The sequence below is a fragment of the Cervus canadensis genome, chromosome 6 (genome assembly GCF_019320065.1).
Source record: "Cervus canadensis isolate Bull #8, Minnesota chromosome 6, ASM1932006v1, whole genome shotgun sequence".
In the NCBI taxonomy this organism is placed as follows: domain Eukaryota; kingdom Metazoa; phylum Chordata; class Mammalia; order Artiodactyla; family Cervidae; genus Cervus; species Cervus canadensis.
In genome coordinates, this window is record NC_057391.1 from 14,005,403 (window position 1) to 14,029,913 (window position 24,511).

The following is a 24,511-nucleotide window of genomic DNA, read 5'->3' on the forward strand; positions in this document are numbered from 1 at the left end:
ATCTTGGTATTTGCCACATAGTATTAGACTGTCATTTAGTCAGAAAGTATTATTAAATTATGGGAGCCTGTGTGGAAAAGGTCATACCAGGAAATAAAGCTAAAAGCTGATGAAGCTATTAAATGGCACAACAGTAATAAGGCAAGCTGTCTTTGTTCAGGCTGTAAACTCTTCTCCATTTGTAGCTGTAGCACCATCTGGAGGGGGAGTGGAAAGGTGAGCCTAGAGTTACTTTCTTCACTGGCACAAACGCTGTTAGCCACTGTTAAGCTGGAAAAGCTACTTAACTCCAAAGCTGTTTGTTTCATCTCTCATGCATCCTGGAAGTGGAGAATAGTTGGAGATTGGGTAGGATTTTTGTCACACTTTGTATCTTATCTTAATTGGCCTGGGGAACCAACAAAAGATTCATTGGATCCTACCAATAAAACATTTGTTGTAATTGACTAAAGAACAGATTGTTTGCCTTTATGCTATCTCTAAAGAAGTAACTTTCCCAGCATATTAATTATGTAATTAAAAGATTGTGTGAAACAACTTGACAGAAGAAAATGTTGGTGGATTTCTCAGATATTTTGAAGGATCTAATTACCTCCAAATAGGTTCATTGTAAGTTATTCTTATCAATAAATTCTACTGGCAAAAATAAATCAGACATTATTCCTGAACTAAAGTCAATAGTATTTAGGCTTTTCACAGAGAAATCCACTCTCTGGTTCATTTGTTTTAGTAGATTTTTGTATTGTGGTTTCTACCTTCATGTAGTTTTCCCCTCATAACTATCACAAAAGAGTCCTTTACTAATTCTTGGTCAGGTTCCTGTCTCCGCTTCTTTTTCCCCTGAGCAGACATTTTAAACCTTGGCCATACTTAAACAATATTCCCCCTCTTTCAACACACTGTCAGTGTAAGAAAATTGGTGCTATATGACTTCTCTAAATTGTCCATTTCTTCCATAATGTCACCATAACTTCATTCGTACTCATCCTTATTTATTCTCTTCAATCTCAGGAGGAGACGTCCCTTTTCCTGCCCCAAATTAATCTATTGATTCATTTGTCTCATTCAAGAAATTGTTTAAGAGTCTACTGTGTTCCAGGCACAGGAGAACATGGTATTATAAGAGCAAAACATACGCTGTTTCTGCATCCTTGAGAAGTTTGCAGTCTGATGGGAAAGACAAAATTAAATGATTGCACAAGTCACTAATGAATTACAGTTGTGACATGTGTCTTAAAGAAGAAAGACGGGGAACTCTGGAGGTAACAGCAGGAGAACATAGTTCTCTGGTGCTGTGATGTTTAAGGCAAGATTATAAGGATGAGGAGGAATTAAGCCCCAACATAGGAGGAGAATATATCAAGAGACAAGGCTAGTGGAGTTGGAGTGGAGAGAACAAAGGAGGAAAGTGGCCAGAGAGATAGCCATGGAGTGAGTTCTTATAGGTGATATAAAGATAAATGACAGAAGACCCTTAAAGGATTTTTAAGCAGAGCAGTATGACCGGATATGGGCAATGAAAAGATCACTTAGTAGACTGAATTGAAGGGGAGCTAGGCTGATGTAAGTGAGCCAGTTAGAAACCCAATTGTACAGAGATGTTGTCTTGAACTGAAGTAGTAATGATGAAGATAGGAGTTGATATTTTGAGAGATGTTGAAGGGGAGAATGGTGATTATGTGTGGGGAGCAAAGAAAAAGAAATGAAGAAGGAGTTCTGGGTTTCTTACTAGGCACTAGCTTACATGGTAGTGCCATTTACTCAAATGGAAAACAGTGTTGAAAAGATCAGGTTGCAGGAGCAAGATCAGAGTCCATCCTCGGACTTTTGGTATTTTAGATGTCTATGAGGCATTCAGATGGAGATGCTCAGAAACAGTATTATGAGGCCTGTCTGCTCACTTATCTGCTCTCTGTCCTGTATTTTCAGTTCCTTCCTCTCCACAGGCTCTTTCTGTCAACCTTCACTGTCAGGTCTTTTTCATCCTTTAAATAATACAAAAGCAAGGTACTCTCTAGGAACCTGTGTTCCTCCTATTCTCATCCTAGTTTCCTCAAAGACTAGTCTACACTTCCCTTTCTACCTCCTCACTGCAAACCATTGTGTACTTTTAACTCCCATCATTCCACTGAAACTACTCTTGTAGATATCACAAGTGACAGTCTGATTGCAGAATTTAAAGTTTGTTTTTTCAGCTTATAACTTAGGTATTTTTTGCTACATTTCGTGTTAACAACTTTCCCCTGGAAATTCTTGTCTCTCTTCTCAGTCACTTGCCTTCAGTGGATTCTCTTAAGGGAAGCGTTCTGCATGTTTGTTTTCCCTGGGTTTTTGTCCTTAGTCCACTTCTATACATACTTTCGCTAGAGATTATCACATTTACCTTTGTGGTTTAAGTTAGCACCAACTCCCAAATAAATATTTTCATTCCAGACCTTCCCCTGAATTTCAAATGTAGATACATGTAGCTGTCGTCACTGAAACATAATACTGTTTCCTCTAATTCAAGGAGTGAAAACTCACAAGTTCTATCAGACATAAACCCTAAATATTTCTCAACTCTTGCCAAATTTTCTCTCCCTACCATCACTGACCTCATTTAAGCTCTCATATCCTAAGTTTATTTCAAAAACCTATTCTTGGATTATATATTCCTCTCCTTTCTTGGCCCCCCTTTTCCTGTCTCTCTTCTGATAGCAACCTAAATGACTAATATGACCTAACCTTACCTATTTTTTTGCAATCCATGGCTGGCTAACACCAATGGAATAAAAACTAACTTTGAGGGCTTCCCTCCTGGCTCAGTGGTAAAGAATCCACCTGCCAATGCAGGAGACATGGGTTCAAAGCCTGATCCCATGTGGGAGGATCCCACATGCCGTGGGGCAGCTAAGCCTGGACGCCACAGCTACTGACGCCTGCATTACCTAGAGCCTGTGCTGCTCAGCAAGAGAAGCCATCACGATGAGAAGCCCATACACCACAACTAAAGAAAAGCCGGTGCAGCAACAAAGACTCAATACAGCCAAAAACAAATAAAAATTTAAAAATTTAAAAAAAAAACTAAGTTTCTTAGGATGACTTAAACATATAGCTTTCCATGGTGTGGCATCTGTTTATTACTTTCTGATGTCATGTGTATTCACTCCTCTCTCATTCTTTATATTCCAGAAATAATGAATTCTTTTCTTTTCCTCAGTGCTGTGTCAGTATTGTTCTCTATGACTCAAACTTCCGTGTTACCTCCTTTGCCTAATTCTAGTTAGCCTGCGTGCTCAGAACCCCCAGAGCCGATGCGCCCATCTAGACTATGAATTCCTTTAGGCAGGAATTTAATCTTATCTTTCTTTGAATTCCCAGGGTCTGGCACATAGAAGACCCTAAGACTTCTGTTAAGTAAACTGATGAGAAGAGATCTTGAGTGAAAGATCACATCTCTGTGCCTCTTGTTTTCTTCGTTTATAAAATGAACATGTTGGACTTAATATGTTCAGTTGTTTCCAGCCTTAAAATTCTAAGAAGGATAGAAATCTTTTTTAACCCAGAGCAGCACTGATGGAACATCTGTGATGATGGAAATGTCCTGTCCCGTGTGGTAGCCACCAGCACCGTGTGTCTGCTAAGCACTTGAAATGTGGTAGTGCAACTGAGAAACTGAATTTTAAATTTGGTTAAAGTTAAGTATAACCACATGTGATTAGTGGCCAACTCTCATAGCACAGGACAACAGGGATTTTCAAAGATTAATTTTAAATGTGGCTAACTGTAACTTTGTTATGGGTCATAAAGTAATATACTGCTGCAGCTCACAGTGACACAAGAAAACTTGAATTCCTGGAAGACTTATCACATGTTGGTTGATGCAGCAGGATAAATATCATGTCTTGTTTTTAGTTTTCACTCAAATGGCCACAAAGGATGAATACTTTACTTACTTTGTCTTTCCTTCATACTTTCTTCTGAAATTTAACATAATGATTCCCATACCCTACCTTTCTTCTTCAGTCTTTTGGTTGTGTTTATCAAAGTTTACAAGCAGTAAAAATTCACCTTTTTAAGTGTACATTCTGAGTTTGACAGTTATATGCAATCATGAACCACATGTTACAATGAAAACATGTAACATTCTTCACCCCAGAAAGTTCCTCTGTGGACCTTCACACTTCCTATCATTTCTTCTCCCCTGGTTCCCATAACCATGAATATGATTTCTGTCTCCGTAGTTTTTCCTTTTCCAGAATTTCAGATATTTGAAATCCCACAACCTGTAGCCATTTTTTTTTTTTAATTATTTTTTTACTGAAGGCTTCCCTGGTTGCTCAGATGGTAAAGAATCTGCCTGCCATGTGAGAGACCTGGGTTCGATCCCTGGGTCAGGAAGATCCCCTGGAAAAGGGAATGGCAGCCCAGTCCAGTATTCTTTCTTGGAGAGTCCCAGGGGCAGAGGAGCCTGGTAGGCTACAGTCCATGGGGTCGCAAAGAGTCAGACACAACTAAGTGACTAACACACACACACTTTATTGAAGTATAATTGCTTTACAGTGTTGAATTAGTTTCTAGTATACAATGAAGTAAAACAGTTTTACATGTACATACATCCCCCCCACTTTTTTAAATTTCTTTCCTATTTAGATCATTACAGAGCATTGAGTAGAGTTCCCTGAGCTATGCAATTGATTCTCATTAATTCTCTATTTTATATATAATATCAATAGTGTATATATGTTAATCCCAATTCATCCCACCCCCTGCCTTTCATTTCTGATTTCTTTCACATAGTATAATACTTTTAGGCTCATTTGTGTAGTTTGAGCTCTTTATTACTGAGTAATGTTCCATTTATTGGTACTGTAATTTGTTTATCCATTTGTCAATTGATGGATATTTAGATTGTTCCCAGGTTTTCGTTATGAATAAAGTTGCTGGAAACATTTACATTTTGCGTATGAATATCTCAGTTTTGTGAACATACGTTTTCATTTCTGTTGGGTAAGTACTCAGGAATAGGATTGCTGGATCACATGATAAATGTATGGAAAAGAGATTGGCAGTTTCTTATGAAGTGCATATTCCATTTTTTCATTCTTTCCAATAAGATTTGAGATTTTGAGTTTTTCCCAATTCTCACTAGCAGTAGGTATTGTCAGGCTGCTTTGATTTTGCTGTTCTGATTACTCTGTAGGTGATACGTCATTTGTGGTTTTAATTTGCGCTTTTCTAATGACTGATGATGTTAAACATCTTTTCATGTGCCTATTTGCCATCCTTCCAGCTTCTTTGATGAAATGTCTCTTCAAATTTTTCCCATTTCTTTTATAGTTTATGCTTTTTGTATACTATGAAATCTTTGCCAAATCCAAGATCACAAACATTTTACTTCTAGAAGTTTTGTTGTTTTAGTTTTCAGTTTAGGTCTGCAATTTATTTTACATTAATTTTGGCTCTGCTAGGTCTTTGTTATTGCATGCAGGCTTTTTGTAGTTGCAGCAAGCAGGGGCTACTCTCTAGTTGCAGTGCATGGGCTTCTCACTGCAGTGGCTTCTCTTGTTGCAGAGCAGAGACTCATGGCACACAGGCTCCGTTACTCCACGGGCATGTGGACTCTTCCCAGACCAGGGATCAAACCCAGGCCCCCTGCGTTAGCAGGTGGATTCTTAGCCACTGGATCACCAGGGAAGTCCTTACAATTTATCAGAAATTAATTTTTATATGTGATACAAGGTAAACTTATAGGTTCATTTTCTCCCCATATAGATACCCAGTTGTTCTATAACATTTGTCAAAAATATTAATTTGTCCTCCATTTAATTACCTTGGCACCTTTGCCAAAAACCAATTGATGATAGGTATATAAATTTATTTCTGGACTCCCTTATTATCTTCCATTGATCTATTTGTCTATGTTTATACCAATAACACAGTCTTACTAACTAAAGCTTGATAGTAATTCTTGAAATCAGGTAGTCCTCCAACCTGTTCTTTTTCAGAATTGTTTTGACTAAATATAGTATATAAAAAGCTAATGCATAGTGATCAAATAGTTTATACAGGAATATTAGGGTCATTAAATATTTTTAAAAATCTGTCAATAAAATTCACCTTCTCAGCCAACTAAGAAAAAAAATCATATGATCATCTCCATAGATTCAGTAAAAGCTTTTGGTCACTTTCAATATCCATTCATGATAAAATTCAGCAAAGTGGAGACAAGGGGGTTGTTTAATGTATGAAAGGGTATTTTATAAGAAGCCTTTAGCTAATATCATATTAAATGGTAAAAACTTCACCCCTAAGATTGAAAATAAGACAAAAATATCTTTCTTAATACTATTCAGCATTGCCCTTGAGATCCTAGCCAGCACAGTAATGCAAGAAAAAAGAAACAGATTAGAAGTGAATAATAGTTATTGTCTTTATTTGAAGGTGACATCATTGTGTAGGGAAAAAAATCCCAAAGAATCTACCAAAAAAAAAAAAAAAAGCTACTTGAGCTAATGTGTGAATTTATATGGTCAGTTTATAAAAATTGTAACATCAAAAAAATGAAGTACTTAGGGATATATTATGCAAAATACGTGCAAGATTGGTATGCTGAAAACTATAAAACGTTGGTAAGAGTAACTAAAATAAGACCTGAATAACAGAGAGATACATCACGTTAATGGATCAGAACACTCGGTATTGTTACTGGAGAGATGTCAGTTCTCTCCATTTTGATCTGTAGGTTAAATTCAATTCAGTCAAGATCCTTAAAAAGTATCTTTACATGAAAGGATTGATTGAATCTATAATGGCAAAGGTGAGAAATCAAAGCTTTTCTTAAAAGAAAGTGACAAACTGATTCTAAGATAATTTCAGAAAAATCTTTCACCTCTGAAAGAAATGAACATACAAATCATATTTTATTTTGTTGCAATAGCTAATATTTTTTCCCTCCCTCCTGAACCTCCCTCCCACCTCCCTCCCCATTCCACACAATAGCTAATATTTATTGAGAATAATGTTATTTTAAAGCATTTGTTTGTAATAACTCATTTAATTCTTAAAACAATGCTATGAGCTCCTAATATTATTCTCATTTACAAGATGATGAAACTGAGGCACAGAAAAGTGACTAAGGCTGAATCATAACCTAGGCTGGCTCTAGATTCTTTGCTGTGAACCACTGCCTCAGGTTGCCTCTCCTTTTTCATGTCTTTTCAGAGTACTAACACTGAACTTCGTATAGACAAAACCTAAAGTCAGTTACTGTTCCCATTGCTGTTTGTATTGCTGTGTGGGTATTAAGAGGGGTGGTTGTAAAATGGTTAGTAATCACATTTATCATACGGCAGTTGTCACCTGTAAGCAGACACTATTCATTAAATGTATCTTAAGAAAGGATTGGGTCTATAATGGCAAAAGCATGTTTTTCATAATTTAAGTGATGTGATAACTATTTTCCAGACAAAATCCATGGATTGTATGCCTTGTTAGATGTGATAGCTTACAAGTTAAGTAGACTTTAAATTTTTGGAATTTCCAGGCCATAAAATGACTTTTTAGTATGTCATCAGAATCTCATCTGGAACTTTTTATAAAAAACTACTTATTTGTATCCCTCTGCTCCATTTTGATTCAGTGGGCAATTATAAATTAGAAAGTTCTGTAGGTAGTTCTGATGTGCATCTTAGTTGAGATCCAGTTGTATAGAGTACCTAAGATTTGGACCACTTCAAAAAAAATTCAGACTATATGCTCATCAAGTTTAATAAAGGCAGGATTCTTAATTCTTATAAATGGCTGTTAGTTCAATAGACATCTATTCTGAAATTCTTCTTCTTTATACAAGTAGTTTTCCCTTTTCTTCTCTTTGTGTATCTATGCATATCTGTGCTTCTACCCATCTATCAGTCAACTGTCCGGTCACAATCACTTGTACCTCAGGTCTGAAATTCTGTGATTAACTATGTCCACAACTACTCCGCTTGGGCCCCCTTACACATACAGACGTTAAAGTTACTGTGAAAGAGTTTCGAAAATTATTTGAATTTTACATTTAGGTATATCCTGTCTCACTTCTGTGTTGAAGTTTAATTGAAGTTCTAGGGTTTTCAGAAGTAACCTGAATGTCTCTGGTTTGCAGATGAGAAGTATAAAGATCCTTGTTGTATTAGACTGACCAAGAGTAACAGAATAGCTTTAAAAGTAAAATTACCAGTGCTGCCTCTCTTAAGAACCACAGGAAATTTGAACTAAGACTTAGAGATTATATAGTGTGGGTTGTTATTTTCCAAGAAGTTAAATTAATCTCATAGAAGAGGATTGACTTGCCCAAGATAGTGTAACTAATCAGGTTATGGGTAAATAAATAGAAAACTCAAATAATTATATGGTTTTTTTAAAAAGCAGTTGAACTTTTTTCTTTTTACAATATGAAATTAGAATTAATATGTTTACAATAAATTTTTTTTTCTTTTTTTTAAAAATATGGAACGCTTCACGAATTTGCGTGTCATCCTTGTGCAGGGGCCATGCTAATCTTCTCTGTATCGTTCCAATTTTAGTATATGTGCTGCCGAAGCGAGCACAATAAATATTTTTATTATCTGAGCTTTGTAAAAATTTTATACATGTTAATTTTATAGTTTTTATTAATTTCTTTTAAAATAAAATTGTCATAGTTGAAAAGAAAGAAAATATTTACCCAGTTTCTTAGTGTTATAAAAGAAGGGTCTGCCATCAGTGACTATGTTAACCTGCTTATATAAATTTCCTTTATGTTAGTGCAGTGCAACTTTTGTTTTGTCGGTGAGAAATAGGAAGCTTACAGGAAATGTAGTTAGTCTATAGATAGGTATACGGTCATTTTCCTTCCTTTGCTTATTGTAGAGATTATAAACTATAAAATTGTTTTTCCATTCAGTTGATTGGAAAATAATTGAGCAGATTATTCTTTAGTACCATTTTTTTAAGTTCCTCATTCTTTTTCTTATGTTGCATCAATGATACATCTCTAATAAACTTCTTTTGTTTGCTTTTTCTTTGATGAATGTCAGTTAAAGAGAAGTTGACTGCGGATCCAGACAGTGAAATAGCTACAACCAGCCTGAGGGTTTCTCTACTATGTCCAGTAAGTGCTAACTAATATTTGCTCTCCAGGAGGTTTAATACACATTTTCTTTTTTTTTATTAAGTATTTCCAGTATTTAACAAATCCTGTTACCTTGAAACATACCCACTTTTTAAGAGTTTATGAAAAGTAAAAGATATTATGTAGTCTTAGGATTTGAAATCTAAACAAATTTATGTCTATAAAATTTTTCTACTCTTCAGTTCAGTTCAGTTCAGTCGCTCGGTCGTGTCTGACTCTTTGAGACCCCATGAATCGCAGCACGCCAGGCCTCCCTCTTCATCACCAACTCCCAGAGTTTACTCAAACCCATGTCCATCAAGTTGGTGATGCCATCCAACCATCTCATCCTCTGTCGTCCCCTTCTCCTCCTGCCCCGAATCCATCCCAGCATCAGGGTCTTTTCCAATGAGTTAACTCTTCGCATGAGGTGGCTAAAGTACTGGAGTTTCAGCTTCAGCATCAGTCCTTCCAGTGAACACCCAAGACTTATCTCCTTTAGGATGGACTGGTTGGATCTCCTTGCAGTCCAAGGGACTCTCAAGAGTCTTCTCCAACACCATAGTTCTACTCTTAGTTATATTTAATATTGATTATGGTTATTAGATGACTGTCTCTCAGACTTAAGTGTAAAATCTCCAAATAAGGCATGTTAACATTTTAGTGTATTTATTGAAATTTCATTTTATTAAATAGTATGCTTCTGAATAAAAATCTGGCCATGATTACTCATACATTTAACTTAATCACTTTGCCAACAATGACTATAACAAGAATTAAAAACTATTGTTTAACCTGAATAATTGAATTGGTATGCATATAAAAATCAACTAGACATATTTTTAAACCAGAAAATGAGATCAGTTTCATCATTTCTATAAAATAAATATAATGCCTAAGTGAAAACTGGTAGTGAAAATATTTCCAAAAACATGTTGTTAAGGTTTGTTTCTTAACTAATTTGATGTTAGGTCCACCAATAGTAGGAATGGTAGTTGAATGATGCTTTCATACAAAAATACGTGAAAAACTAAAAGTAAGTTACATTTTGATTGCCTTTTGTTCTGTAATGAATCATATTTCAATTGGGGAGAAAATATGAAAAATAAGAGGACTCAGCTATTTCTTCATTTGCTGGGATTGTTCAGGCAAGTTTGATATTGAAGGCTTTTAATACTGAAATCCTACTAATCTAAGGTGAATTTATTCTTAAAAAAAAATTTAAATAAAGATTGTTTTGTCTTATATCTTAGTCTCTTATAATTTATAAAACCTCAACACAAGTGTGAAAAGCACACCTCAACACAAAAAGTAATGAAAAAGTCAGTAGCTCAAGAATTAGTTTATAATATAATATTTTGCATGGCTTTAACAAAAAAACTTTTGTTAAGAGAACTTCTGTTCACTATTAAGCATCTATAAATTACAGAAAAAATATAGTGAAATTAAGAAAAACCACTAAACCTATCATTTTGTATATATCCTTCTATCTTTTTTTCCCTTACTATGGCCAGTCATTTTTATAGGGAAAATATTTTGACTCCAGGATTTTTGTTTGTTTGGGTTTTGGGGTTTTTGTTTTTTTTTTTTCTTTTTGCCATGCCACGTGGCATATGGGGTCTTAGTTCCCCAACCAGGGATCAAACCCGTGCCCTCTGCATTGGAAAGGCAGAGTCCTAACCCCTGGACTGCCAGGGGAGTCCCTGTATAATTATTTTAAATTCTTTCCCATGTATATGATTCAGTAGTTGACAGGACTGAAGGGAGAAATAGACAGCAACACAATAATATTAATAGTAGTAGACTTTGATACCCCACCTTTGGTTATTGATAGAACAACCAGACAGAAGATCAGTAAGTAAGCAAAGAGCTTAATCAACACTGTATACCAGTTGGACCTAACAGATATAGATATGCTGCACCCAACGAAGCAGAATACACATTCTTCTCAAGGGCACGCAGAACGTTCTCTAAGATAGAGCATGGGTTAGGCTACAAAACAAGTCCTAACAAATGTAAGATTAAAATCATATAAAATATCTTCTTTGATCACAATGTGATGAAACTAGAAATCAGTAACAGGAAGAAAACAGAAAAATCCACAAGCACATGGAAATTTAATAATACATTCTCAACCGATGAATCAAAGAAGAGGTCACAGGGCATTTAGAAAATATTTGAAGACAAATGAAAATAAAAATACAGTATACCAAAATTTACAAGATGCAGCAGAAATAGTAGGAAGAGGAAAGTTTATAGCAGTGAATGCTTGCGTTAAGAAAGAAGTCAAATCAACAACCTAATCTTGTACCTCAAGGAACTAGAAAACTAAAGCCGAAGTCAGCACACGGAAAGAATAAAGATTAGAAAAGAGATAAATGAAATAGAGACTGGAAAAACAGTCCAAAAAAAGTCACGAGACTAAGAGTTGGTTTTTGAAAGATCAACAAAATTGACAAGCCCTTAGCTAACTAAACTAAGAAAAAAGAAGAAAGATTCAGATAGGTAGAATTAGAAATGAAAGAAGAGACATTATAACAAATGTCACAGAAATCAAAAGGATTATGAGACTGTTATGCCAACAAATTAGATAATCTAGAAGATGTAGATAAATTCCTGCAAGCATATAATCTACCAAGATTGAATCATGGAGAAATAAGAAATCTGAACAGACTTCTAACTAGTGAGGAGATTGAAGCAGCAATGAAAAACCTCCCAACAAAGAAAAGGCTAGGACCCCTTGGCTTCAGTGGAGAATCCTACCAAACATTTAAAGAATTAACACCAAGCCTTTTCAAACTCTTAGAAAGAATTAAAGAAAGAACACTCCCAAACTCATTCTTTGAGGATAGTGTTACTGATCCCAAAAACCACACAAAGACACAAGACAAGACAAAATGAAACAAACTAGAAAACTGCATACCAGTATCCCTGATGAATAATGATGCAAAAACTTTGAACAAAATTCTAGCAAACTGAATTCACCAGTGCATTAGAATAATCACATACCAGACCAAGTGGAATTCATAGCTGGAATTGTAAGACTGGTTCAGCATACAAAAATAAATCATTGTAATAGAGCACATTAACAAAATGGAGCACAAAACCCACATCTCAATCAATATAGAAAAAACTTACAAAAGCATTTAATAAAATTCAACACCCTTTCATGATAAAAATACTCAGCAAACTAGAAATAGGAGGATGCTTCCTCAACATATTAAAAGCCATATATGAAAAGCCCACAATGAGCATTATACTCAGTGTGGAAAGACTTGAAAGCTGTTCCTCCAAGGTAAGGAACAAGACAAGGATGCCCATTTGCACCACTGCTGTTCAACATAGTACTGGAAGTTCTAGCCAGAACATTTGGGCTGGTGGTAGATTGGAAAGGAAGAAGTAAAATAACTTCTGTTTTCTGATGACATGATCTTTTATGTAGAAAACTCCCCTTAAGATTCCTCAAACAAACAAAAAACTTGTTAGAACTAAAAAAGTTATAGTCAAAATCAGCACAAAGTAGCAGTCAAAAGTTAGTGGCCTTTTGGGCTTCACTGGTGGCTCAGTGGAAAGAATCCACCTACCAGTGTAGGGGACACGGATTGGATTCCTGATCCAGGAACATCCTACATGCTGCAGAGCAACTCAGCCCGTGTGCCACAGCTATTGAGCCTGTGCTCTAGCGCCTGGAGCCACAACTACTGAAGCCTGCGTGCCCTAAAGCCAGTGCTCCACAAGAGAAGCAACAGCGATGAAAATCCCACATGCTGCAGCAAAGAGTAGCCCCCACTCGCCCCAGCTAGAGAAAGTCCATGCAGCAACAAAGATCCAGCACAGTCAAAAATAAATAAATAAAATTTTAAAAAGTTAATTTGTCTTTCTGAAAAGGAACTAAGTGACCAAACTGAAAAGGAAACAAAGAAAGAAAAGAAAGTGAAGTCGCTCAGTCGTATCCGACTCTTTACAACCCCATGGGCTGTAGCCCACCAGGCTCTTCCATCCATGGGATTTTCCAGGCAAGAGTACTGGAGTGGGTTGCCATTCCTTCTCCAGGGGATCTTCCCAACCCAGGAATCAAACCTGGGTCTCCCGCATTGTAGGCAGACACTTCACCGTCTGAGCCTCCCATTTACTATAGCATCAAAAAGGATAAAATATTTAGGATTAAACTCAACCAAGGAGATTGAAAATTATAAAACATTGCAAAAATTCAGAGAATATAGAAATAAATGAGACATCCTATAATTATGGACTAGAAAACTTAACATTGTTAAAATGTCCATACTACCAAAGGGATTTATAGATTCATTGTTCTTATCAAGTCCCATTGGCATGTTTTGCAGAAATTAAAAAAAAAAAAATCCTAAAATTTTTATGAAATCTCAAGGGACTCCGAGTAACCAAAGCAATTTTAATGAAAACAGAATTTGAGCTCTTCCATTCCCTGATTTCAAAACATGCTAGAAAGCAATAGTAATTAAGATGGTGTAGTATTGACATAATGATATTAATAGATAATGTAGACCAGTGGCCCAAAAACAGATTTTTGCAGCATATATGATCAAATGCCTAGGAATGCCAGTACTGCATGATGGGAAAAAGATAGTCTTTAAACAAATGGCATTGGGAAAACTGGATATTCACATGCAGAATAATGAAGTTGGACCCTCAAAATTAACTCAACATAGATTTAATATCTAAACCATAATACCTTTAATTGTTACATTCCCAGAAGAAACATGGGGGGAAAGCTTCAGTTGAATTTGGCAATTACTTCTTGGATATCACACTAAAATCACAAGTGACAAAAGCAAAAACAGACCAACAGGACTGCACCAAACTTAAAAACTTCTGCTTATCAAAGGAAACTATTAACAGAGTGAAAAAACAGCTTAGGGAATGGGAGAAAATAATTGAGAATTTTATACCTGAGAAGGGGTCAATATCCAGAATATATAAGGAACTTCTGCAACCCAACAGCAAAAAAAAAAAAAAAAAAAAAACCTGATTAAAAATAGGCAAAGGACTTAAATAGACCTTTCTCCAAAGAAGATACATAGATGGCCAGCAGCCCACGGAAAGATGTTCAACACTGCTCGTCATTAAGGAGATGCATATCGAAAGCACATATGAGATAACCACTTCATGCCCATCAGGTTAGCTCCAATCAAAAAAACAAGATGACAAGTGTCAGCAAGGGGGCCGCAGACACCGGAACCCTGGTGCGCTCTTGATGGGAATAGAAAGTGCTGTAGCCATTATGGACAACCGTGTGGAGGTACCTCAGAAAGTTAAAAATAAAGTGAATATGTGAGCCATCAATTCATATATCTGAAAGAATTCAAAGTAAGATCTCGAAGAAATAATTTGCATAACCACATTCATCACAATGTTATTCACAATAGCCAAGAGGTGGAGGCAACCCAAATGTCCATCAAGAGGTGAACAAATAAAATATGATATATTATGTATGCAACATGAAAAAAAGAAGGAAATCCTGTCATATGCTACAGGGTGGATAAGCCTTGATAATATTACAGTAAGCAAAATAAGCTAGTCACAAAAGCATAAATACCATATGCTTCCACTCATGAGGTATCTAAAGTAGTCAAAATCATGGAAACAGAAAATAGACAATTACTACGGGCTGGGTGGAGGGTTTCAGTGGTGTTAGATTAAAAAGTTCTAGAGATGTGTCATACAGTAGTGTGAACACAGTATTATTGAATTGTACACTTTAAGATGGTTAAGGTGGTAGATTTAATGTTAAATTTTTTGTACAATAAAAGTTATTGGCTGGAGGGACCTGGGATGGATTCTTAAGTTAATCAGACGTTATAATAGACTATGATGTAAAGGAATGTGGTATTTTTTAACATTTAGAAAAATGGTTCACAGTCCAGGTTAGTGGAGGGCGAGAAGACAGTTTTTTTAAGTTGTATACGTATCATATCCTCTTTCTTCCAAACACCTATTTATCCACCCTCTCCTTTGATGTGATTTCTTGCCACCCCGTTCCATTATAAAATACCAGTTTAGAGAATATGAGAAATTCAGGAATGTGCATAAGCTTCATTTTCCATTTAAATCACTGGAAGGGGTCTTGTTTTTTATGCATTCTCATTTTAAAAATGTTTACAGTTGTGTTAATATATATGATGTTTGTATCATTTAACATTTAGATGAAGCGTTTATTTGTATAAATAAGCGCTACAGTATAAATCTTGATGTTCTTATTTATAGAACTAGTTTTGAATTTCATAGTTCAGGTGATCTTTATATTATTACAAAATACTAATCATGTTTTGCTCCTTGTACCTCTTAATTTAATGGGCCAACTTAAAATTTTTCTTTCCATATCCCCTTTTTTAGTTTCAGCAACTATAGCAGTTCATTTTAAATTGACTTATGCTTTCAAAATTCAGATCGTAGGAAAAACTACTCTCTCTATAATATAATCCATAATTATAATACTTTTATGGATTTCTATTTGACCTAAGAAACAATATCTTTACAATTATTCTGGAACAGTAATGCTTATATTTTAGGTAGGTTTTTACTCTAAAAAGTAAAACTTCATAATGACAACTCATCTATACATCAAATTTATAGAATAATAAAAGAGATTTGTTCCCTTTGAAATATGTAAATATGATGTCTGACTGTGCATTTGAATTGCCCTGTTGTGATATACACAGCTCAAAATAAATGAGTTTCTGTTGTTTGTGTGCTGTTTAGCTAAAGGCAATGAAAATAATTAAAAATGCTTTTGCTCTTTGGGAATTTTTTAGTTCTGATTTATTAAAAATAGAACTGGAAGAATATTTGTGAACCTGCTTTGTGAGGTACTCCCTAGACCTGTAAACTCAAATGCAAATCACTTGAGGTGATAGAAGAAAATGAAAAAGAAACTCTTTGAAGATTTATTCATGAAATACTTAATGATGAAAAAGTTGTAAAAGTCCCAATTTCACACTGTTCTTTTCTTTTTACAAAGGAAAAGTACATATATTCTTGATGTTTTTAGAGTCCTTTTGGTATAAGCTGGTTTGAACTTATATCTAAGTAGGGTATTTTTTTCTCTTGAAGCATCCTTAATTACTATTATGTTATAGTAAGATTAGTGGCTTTAGAAAACTTATTTGGGAGTTGTTTTCAAAGTGTTTATTTGCAGATGATGCAAATGTCCATCCCATCCCATATAGGGAAAAGGGGTTTGTAATTACAAGATGAAGATGTTCAAAGCTCAGCTTCCTCTCTGAAAGTTAGAGAATTCAGTGTCCACTCTTAGATAAGTATTTAGAATTTAGTGATTGTTTTAAAAAGTCAGGAATATGAGGGTTATCACGTAACAATTACTCTGTAATTCTTTGAAACAAGGCATTTGTGTGACAGCTAATAAATTGCATTTCAAATTGAACTTCTTTCTTGTACCTGTTTATACATGTCCTTCCTGTGTCATTCATGTAGCAGTGTTCCTTAAAAATTCTGTAGGTAAACTTGTCAGTGTGGCTGGTCATAAGGGCTTGAGAGTTGCTCTCCCAATGAAAAGATGAACTGACAGCTGGGAATTTAGGGCTAAAGGTATGTGAGATGATGGTCTTTGGAGAATAATTGCCTTTCAGAGTATAAGTTCTACAGCCTTTGCTTGGATTCTGAAACTGTCTTTGTATCTTATCTTCTTATCCACTGTCTTCATAAACTGTCAGAAGTAGCCTACTTAGTTATGTAGTTACCTGAACCATGTCTGTGATTACTGTATTCATCTAGGATCTCTCTACTTAGTTTTAAGGCAGTGGTAAATATACCTACTCAGTAGGAATTTGCACTTTCCAGATAAGTTAAGGCCTGAACTTTAGACATAAAAATTTAATTTAGCACCACCAACTAGATCGTTTTGGGAAAATGTTTCTAGACTAATGTGGTATGTCTTGGCTAATGGTAAATAGGTGATTTTTTTGTTATGAAGGCTAGTTCTGTTTATGTGTATGCCTTTTCATCAGGTACTTAGGTAAATCAAATCATAAAAATTAAATAGAAGTGTAGAGGGGAAATAATGGAATTGTTTAATACTGTGTGAGCATAGAAGAGAAGACTGACTAGGCTGAGGTTTGAGTGGGTCTCCTACTAGCTCATAAAGTGATTTGAGGTAAATGTTTCTGTACTTTAATTAATAATGGGGGGCATATATTGAGTACTTACTATGTGTTAGACCCTGTGCAATGAATACAATTTAGACCCCCAATCTTATGGTATGGATGCTATTTTTATCCCCATTTTATAAAGCTAAGGCTCAGAGAGACTAAGTAACATCCAAAATTCACACCCTAAGTGAATGGTGCCTCGTAGAACTATCCAGCATGCACAGCTGAAGCCTGATCAGTATACAGGACCATCTTCCTGCTGTCTATGTAGCAGGTACATTTCCTAGTGCTGAAGATAAGGAGATGAGCCAGATGTGTTTCTTAGAGGAGGAGCAACACATAAATAAATAGTGTGATCATATGCAGGGTGGAGTTGGGAGCACAGAGGAGGAAGCTGTCAGTTTTCTCTGTATCCTTCCTGTTCATACTTCTGATCCTATACACTGGCATTTCTCCTTTCTTAAGACGATGGCACATTCTGGGTCCTTGTTTAATCTTCATCACTACATCCTGTTGAAGTAAGGGGGAAACCATGTTCCATCAGAAATAGAAAGAGAGGCCCAGCAAGGTTAAGTGCCTTTCCTAGAGGCACAGGAAGTCACTGGTGCCAGAACGATAATTTAGGACCCCAAATGACAGTTTCCTTGGTAGACTAGGAAATTGCACATTTTCCTGAAATTCAAAGCCAAGAATCTTTTTTTTTTTCTTATTTAACTTTTATACTTTTTCAAACCTTTATATTTTTCAAGCTCACAAATATGTGTGAAAATCTTTTCCTGATATTTAGCGAAAAAAAAATATGGTTATTGAAAGCAGATGAAGTATATATAATATATACTATATATAGTGTATATAGTGTATATATATATAGATATATAGTGTGTGTGTGTGTGTGTGTGTGTGTATATATATATATATAGTATATAGAAAGTAGTATAGAAGTCTATATGGGCACTATGACCTTTGGGGACCCCGCAGTGGTTATCTGGCTGAACTTGTATGAAGTGTCCTCCATGCAAGGAGGTGGTGATAATGGTAGCTCCCTGGGCAGGTCTTGGGACAGCTTTTCTGCTTTGAGCCAAAGCTAGCAGTTCAGAGACCAAATGAAGCAGATCTCATTGTTCATAGGACAGACTCGACCTGTGTCAGCAGAAGCACTGTTTGCAGGGCAAGAGGAGCAAGTCTCATAACACTCCAGAGATGCTAGAGGTCCAGAGGTGTTTGCTGAATTGCCTGTGATGGTACCCAGTGAGGGAAGAGAGTGTGAACAACTGGCTTTCTTCTCAGAGCTGCCATTTGGCAATTATGCCAGACATGGGAGTGTTTATTCTGTTTTGACCTGTGAATTGCTCTCATTCAGAGATCAGGTTGATTGTATCTTGAGCATTTAATAAGACATTCACTTTTCCTTTCCCAATACCTAGTAAAGTGGTTCTTTTTTGGATTTGAGACTACCCTAAGAATTTGGTGAAAGCAGTCTGGAAAAATGCACACACTTATAAGATTTTGTGTGTAATTTCAAGGGATTCATGGTCCTTCCCCCTAAAAGTGGATCTGTAAGCTGTGAATTGAGGGTAAATAACCCATGCTGTAGATTTTCCATAATCTCTGTATTTTAATATCTAAAGAAATAATAGTAATTTTTAACATGTCGATGTTTCACAGGAAGTGTGTTGAAAGTAGACACAATATGCTTTAAATCAGAATACATGCACATTGTGTTTGTTTCAGGAAAAACTTTTAACAACGGTTGTCTAATACTTTTGTCTCCCTCTTTTAAAGCTTGGTAAAATGCGGCTGACAATTCCATGTCGGGCCCTTACATGTTCTCATCTGCAGTGTTTTGATGCGACTCTTTATATTCAGATGAATGAGAAAAAACCAACTTGGGTTTGTCCTGTCTGTGATAAGAAGGCCCCATATGAACACCTTATTATTGATGGGTATGTCAATTTAAAGATTTTCCTTGTACTTCATGGTAACCATCTATTACAGTTTTGTTACCCATCAGGTTTGGGATTCAAATTCTATAGATAGTGGTTTCTGAGTTATATATTTTTAGGATATTCATGACTGTAGAAATCAATATTTTTCTAAGTAATTAATATTGTGAACATTTTGCCTTTTTAACTATGTCTTCTTGTTGTAAAGATACATGCCTCATTGTCAGTGCCTCCTGATATTTACCATTTTAAAGGACCAGTGGTTCTGAGCAGGGTGTAGCTTACACCTTTTCCTAGCATGAATCCATCTGTCCCTAGACATGCAGAACATTTTAGAGAAAGAATGAAAGAATTGTGAAACTCTCCTTCACCTAAGCTGACCAAAAGTTGGTCTGTTTTTGGAGATTTTCTGGTGCTTCATTTACTATATGGGCCTACACCCTGCTGTGTGGGCTCCTAAAAGTGATCAATACCCTGAATAGCGCTCTCTTTGTTTCTGTTTCCCCTAAACTACTTGTCTTTGTCTTTCTTCTCCATCTACAGCATCACAACAGTTACTTTTTTTTTACATTCCAGTGTTTTATCTGTCCTTCCACACATCTTCAAATGTCTTTTAAAATTTTCTCCTATTCTCTAGCCGCCTTTTTTTTCCCCTTTTTCCCTCTGAATAAAAAAAAAAAATTGTGAAAAGAAGAAAATATATTCTTGATATTTCCTGTGCTCTCTAGCAAAATGCTTACTGTATCTTATCTATAATATTTGAGGAAACAAAGGAGCCAGAAGGTATAACATAAGGAATGGAATACATTTATCAATACAGGTGTAACCCAGAGCTTGAAAGATGCCAGATCAATCATATGGGGGAAAGTAAATGTGTAACTTAAATGTTTTATGTTTAATTTTTCAGAGACATCAGTGATCACTAATAAATTGAATAATATTTTACCAACTCTGTGTATTACATAACTTTAGATGCCCCCATCAATTAGGATTTTTCTTTCTTATTATAAAATCCACACATACACACACACACTCCTAAAGAAAAATTGGAAAACACAGGCAAATAAAAAGATGTATTTTTTTCTGATTTTTATTTTCCCATAATTGTGATTATATAGTATCAGTATTTTTTATCCTTTGGTTTTGTTTAACATTATAACCTAAGAATTTGATCATTCATGTTGCACATTTTTGCAAATCTCATTTTTTAGTATCTGCATGGTATTTATCAAGGAGTTCTATCTTTCAGTACATATTTTTGCATGTATTTCTTCAGTTTTCGACTAAGATGTGCTTATTGTAGGCAATTTGGATTATGTTCAAAAGTTTAAAGAAAAAGAATAAATATCTTCCATGTTACCTCTCAGAGATAACCACTATTTATATACCACTCACACACAATTTTGTTTTTGAAATACAGAGTTTTCTTTCTTTGTCCTCTTCCCACTTGCTGTGAACATACACTCCCCCCCATGTTATTTTTTTTAAATCTCTGGAAACCTCATTTTTCAGTTATGTAATATTTTCTTGCATAAACCTACCATAATATAAGTAACTATTTTCCTATTTAACCCTAGATTTTAAAAACAATACCCTGTACTTTCTCATTTATACTTGTACAAAAAATAGGTCTGAATGTTTTTTGAACAGTAATAATTCTAATAGGTCTTAATTTAGAATGTGATATTCAAAGGACAAATTGTTTTTTATAGCTTGTTTATGGAAATCCTAAAGTACTGTACAGATTGTGATGAAATACAGTTTAAGGAGGACGGCTCTTGGGCACCTATGAGATCAAAAAAGGAAGTACAGGAAGTTTCTGCCTCTTACAATGGAGTTGATGGTGAGTGTTGGTTTTCCAAAGGGGTGGTGCAGTCTCCTTGCTGTTTTAAAGCATGGTTTTCAATATTAAAACTCAAAATTTTTTAAGAATATTCAGTAATATATGGATAGCACAATAACTCTTATTAAATTATTGATTAAATGTTCAGAAGTAGTGAAGCTCTTTTTAAATTCACCTTTTGCAAGCTTTTAAATTTTTGTGTATAAGGTTTCAGAGTAACATAATTTAATAAGCTTTTTTTTTGTAAAGTCATGCTTCTGAAATGGTATCCTTTTAAATTTTTAACAGACTTAATATTAGGTTAGTGAACATTCTTTTTTCATTTGCATTTTTTCTCTGGCTACTCACTGTGTTTTGCTGTAAGGAAGCTAAAGTGTTACCATAACATTTCTCAGTGTATCAGGTAATGTACAGGGAAATGTGTAGTATGTGAATTTGCTCTCAGACTATTTTTATTGTGAGGTGGACATAACATTTTGATTGTCCTAACTCAGAATTGTTTAAAAAACAAAATCCTTGACAATCTATACAAGTAGTCTTGTGCTTAGAGGAACAGAGCCACTATTGCTTTTTTCTTCTTAGGCCCCAGCAATATAACTATAACTGATAAAGTCTAAACTATAACTGATAGACTAATCCATAGGCTGAGGAAAGAAAAAGAGATATCACAGGCCTTTTTTTGCCTTGTGTTTCGATTATTCCCTCCCAGGATGCTTAAGCTCCACATTAGAGCACCAAGTGGCTTCTCATCACCAGTCCTCAAATAAAAGTAAGAAAGTAGAGGTAATTGATCTAACCATAGACAGTTCATCAGATGAAGAAGAGGAAGAGCCATCTGCCAAGAGAACCTGTCCTTCCCTGTCTCCCACATCGCCACTAAATAATAAAGGGTAAGTGCCGAGGTCTTTTTTTACAGAAAGTCATTGTGAAAGTTAATTTTGAAAATAGGATTAAAAGATCTCTCAAATAAAATGGTTATGCACGATTGTAAAACAGGACAGAGAATGGGTTGGATTGTTCTCAGTGTATTTCTTAAGGGCCTGGAATAATGCATTAAAGGGGTCACTTGGATATGATATTCATCATACCAAAAGATGGTTCTAGTACAGTGGTTCTCAAACCTGAGTATACATCAGAATCACCTGAAAGGCTTATTAAAACACATGGTGTCTCCTGTCCCCGCATGTCTGATTCAGGAATAGGAACAGAAAACATTTGGGATTGAGCTCGGGTCTCCTGCATTGCAGGCAGATTTTTTTACTGTCTGAGCCCTAATGAGCTCTCAGGTGATCCTAATGCTGGTCATAGGATTTTAAATATTTACTCAAACTAGAAAATATAAGCTGTGAAATTAACCCTAAGTTGAATGTGTTAAGTGGAAAGCAGAGAAGTACCAGGTAAATGTTTTAAACCTTCCTCAGAATGTGCAAGACTGGCAATGAAAGTACCCCAAGACTTAAGTTGCAATACACAGTACTTTCTGTTTTGCAGGCTCATTTCCCATACTTCCCGTTAGTCTCATGTCAGTGATAATGTACCTTGGTTAGGCCTCAGTTCACTTCATGAAACATTGTTACCTGCTTTATGTAAAACACCCTGTGCTAAACATGAGTGGTAATACAGTGCGTTAGTACAGCCCCAACCTTAAAGAGTTTAACAGTTTGAAGAGGATGGTAAAATAAGTAGCAGACTCTATAGTCATACTCTCAAACAGACTGTTAGTCTCTTGAGACACTTCGGAGATTCTCAGCAAAGGATGTCCTGTTTTTCTGAGGCACAGTTGTAGCACACAAAAGGTAAATCTAGAAATAGATGTGACACCTTTTAGGTATATATCAGGAGAGTTATGTGGCCTGATGTAATTGAATAGAAGCTATTTACAAAATATTCTAACAAACTAGTGCCTGAAGGAAGGATTTAAGTGAGAGGAGGAAAGTCTGCCGAAAGCATTGATACAGATTTCAAGGTTTTAGGAGGGAAGGTTAACACCAGACCAAGAACAGGTACTTTGATGCTTGCAGTCAAATTATTTTCAGGCTTGATATTGTTTGATGAAATAGAAAGATCTTCTGTTTGAGTATATTTGTAGTTACATGAAAGTTGAAGTTTCAACATTAAAAGAGCACAATTGTTATAAATGTAGCTCCTCTCTTGTTAAAGGACTTTGGCTATTTCAGGAATCTTTATAATACAACCAAATATGTTACACAGATTGATGTTTCACTCTAGAGTAGCTTATTTCATCACACAGATGGGAATAAAGATATTAAAAGCAGTGTTATTATTCTAATTGAAATGGGTATTTAAACACTAATTCTACTTTATATTCTACTTTATAAACATTCACCTCTGATGTAGCCTACCTTGACAGCTGTTATCCAACAAGCCTGACCTTGTTATTACGCCAGCTTCTTTTTTAAATCTAGGGGTGTCGCGGGGAGTCAGATTACCGAAAGCAGCATAGTTAGAACAAATATCTTATCGAATTTTAATTCTGAGATTTTATTTTAGATTTTATATTTGATATATATATTTATGGGGCTTCCCTGGTGGCTCAGATGCCTACAGTGCAGGAGACCAGGGTTCAATCCCTTGATCGGAAAGATCCCCTGGAGAAGGGAATGGCAACCTACTCCAGTATTCTTGCCTGGAGAATTCCATGGACAGAGGAGCCTGGTGGGCTAATTTATATTTAAATACATATTTTTTAATGGTGTGACTATATTATATTTAACATGTGCTTAGTTGCTCAGCCCTATCCGACTCTTTGCAACCACATGGACCATAGCCCACCAGTATGACCAAAACCACATTATTATTTTATTACTTTAAATGCCACTATAGTACTATTAAAATTTATTTCATAAATCTGGATGTATAAATATTTCATGGGTTAAGTGCATTGTTATATATACATAAGTTCTACTCTTTAGGATATTGATAGTAGTCATATATATGTAAACATTTTTCCTTAAAGGAAATATTTTGAGTGTTTAGAAATCTAATATTTCTTCTTTGAATATTTGCTGTGCTGTTTCTCCAAAAATAGCTTATTTATTATGTTTGGGAAATTACATTAGATGCATTAACTACTTCTTGAGCTTCCCAGTGACTAATTGAACCCAGATAGAGTATTTGCAAATGCCAAACCTTTTTCTATTTTCAGATTTAAAAACAAGCAACCTGAAAGTTTATGATTTTTTTTTTAGAAGGATAACACCATATTCAATACCAGTGATCATTTTTCAGTAATGACTAGCCTATAAATAGAAACCTAAACCCAACATATTGGATTTGTTATTGTGCAGTGTGAAGATGGAAATCATTTTAGAATGTTATCACAAAATTGGAAGAGAAAGAGACAGCCAGGAAGTAGAAAGAGGTAGACATTAGTAAATGTAAAACATTTTGCTGTCTTCAGCCGCTGAGTGTTTAGTATTCCTCCAGAAATTTTCTTTGCTCTTTGGTA

General features: G+C 35.3%; 1 protein-coding gene and 1 non-coding gene across 3 annotated transcripts in view; one reads left to right on the plus strand and one right to left on the minus strand.

Annotated features, from left to right (window-relative positions):
• Window positions 1–24,511, plus strand: part of PIAS1 (protein inhibitor of activated STAT 1) — a 125,153-nt gene that overhangs the window by 92,580 nt on the left and 8,062 nt on the right. For both annotated transcript variants that reach the window (XM_043470891.1, XM_043470890.1), the window contains exons 8-11: window positions 9,039–9,112; window positions 19,039–19,199; window positions 20,912–21,042; window positions 21,752–21,932. In XM_043470891.1, coding sequence (XP_043326826.1) covers window positions 9,039–9,112; window positions 19,039–19,199; window positions 20,912–21,042; window positions 21,752–21,932 — 547 coding nt within the window. The remainder of the gene's footprint in view (window positions 1–9,038; window positions 9,113–19,038; window positions 19,200–20,911; window positions 21,043–21,751; window positions 21,933–24,511) is intronic.
• Window positions 8,464–8,570, minus strand: LOC122444499. The gene has a single exon (XR_006270317.1). It is a non-coding gene; the product is annotated as a U6 spliceosomal RNA (small nuclear RNA).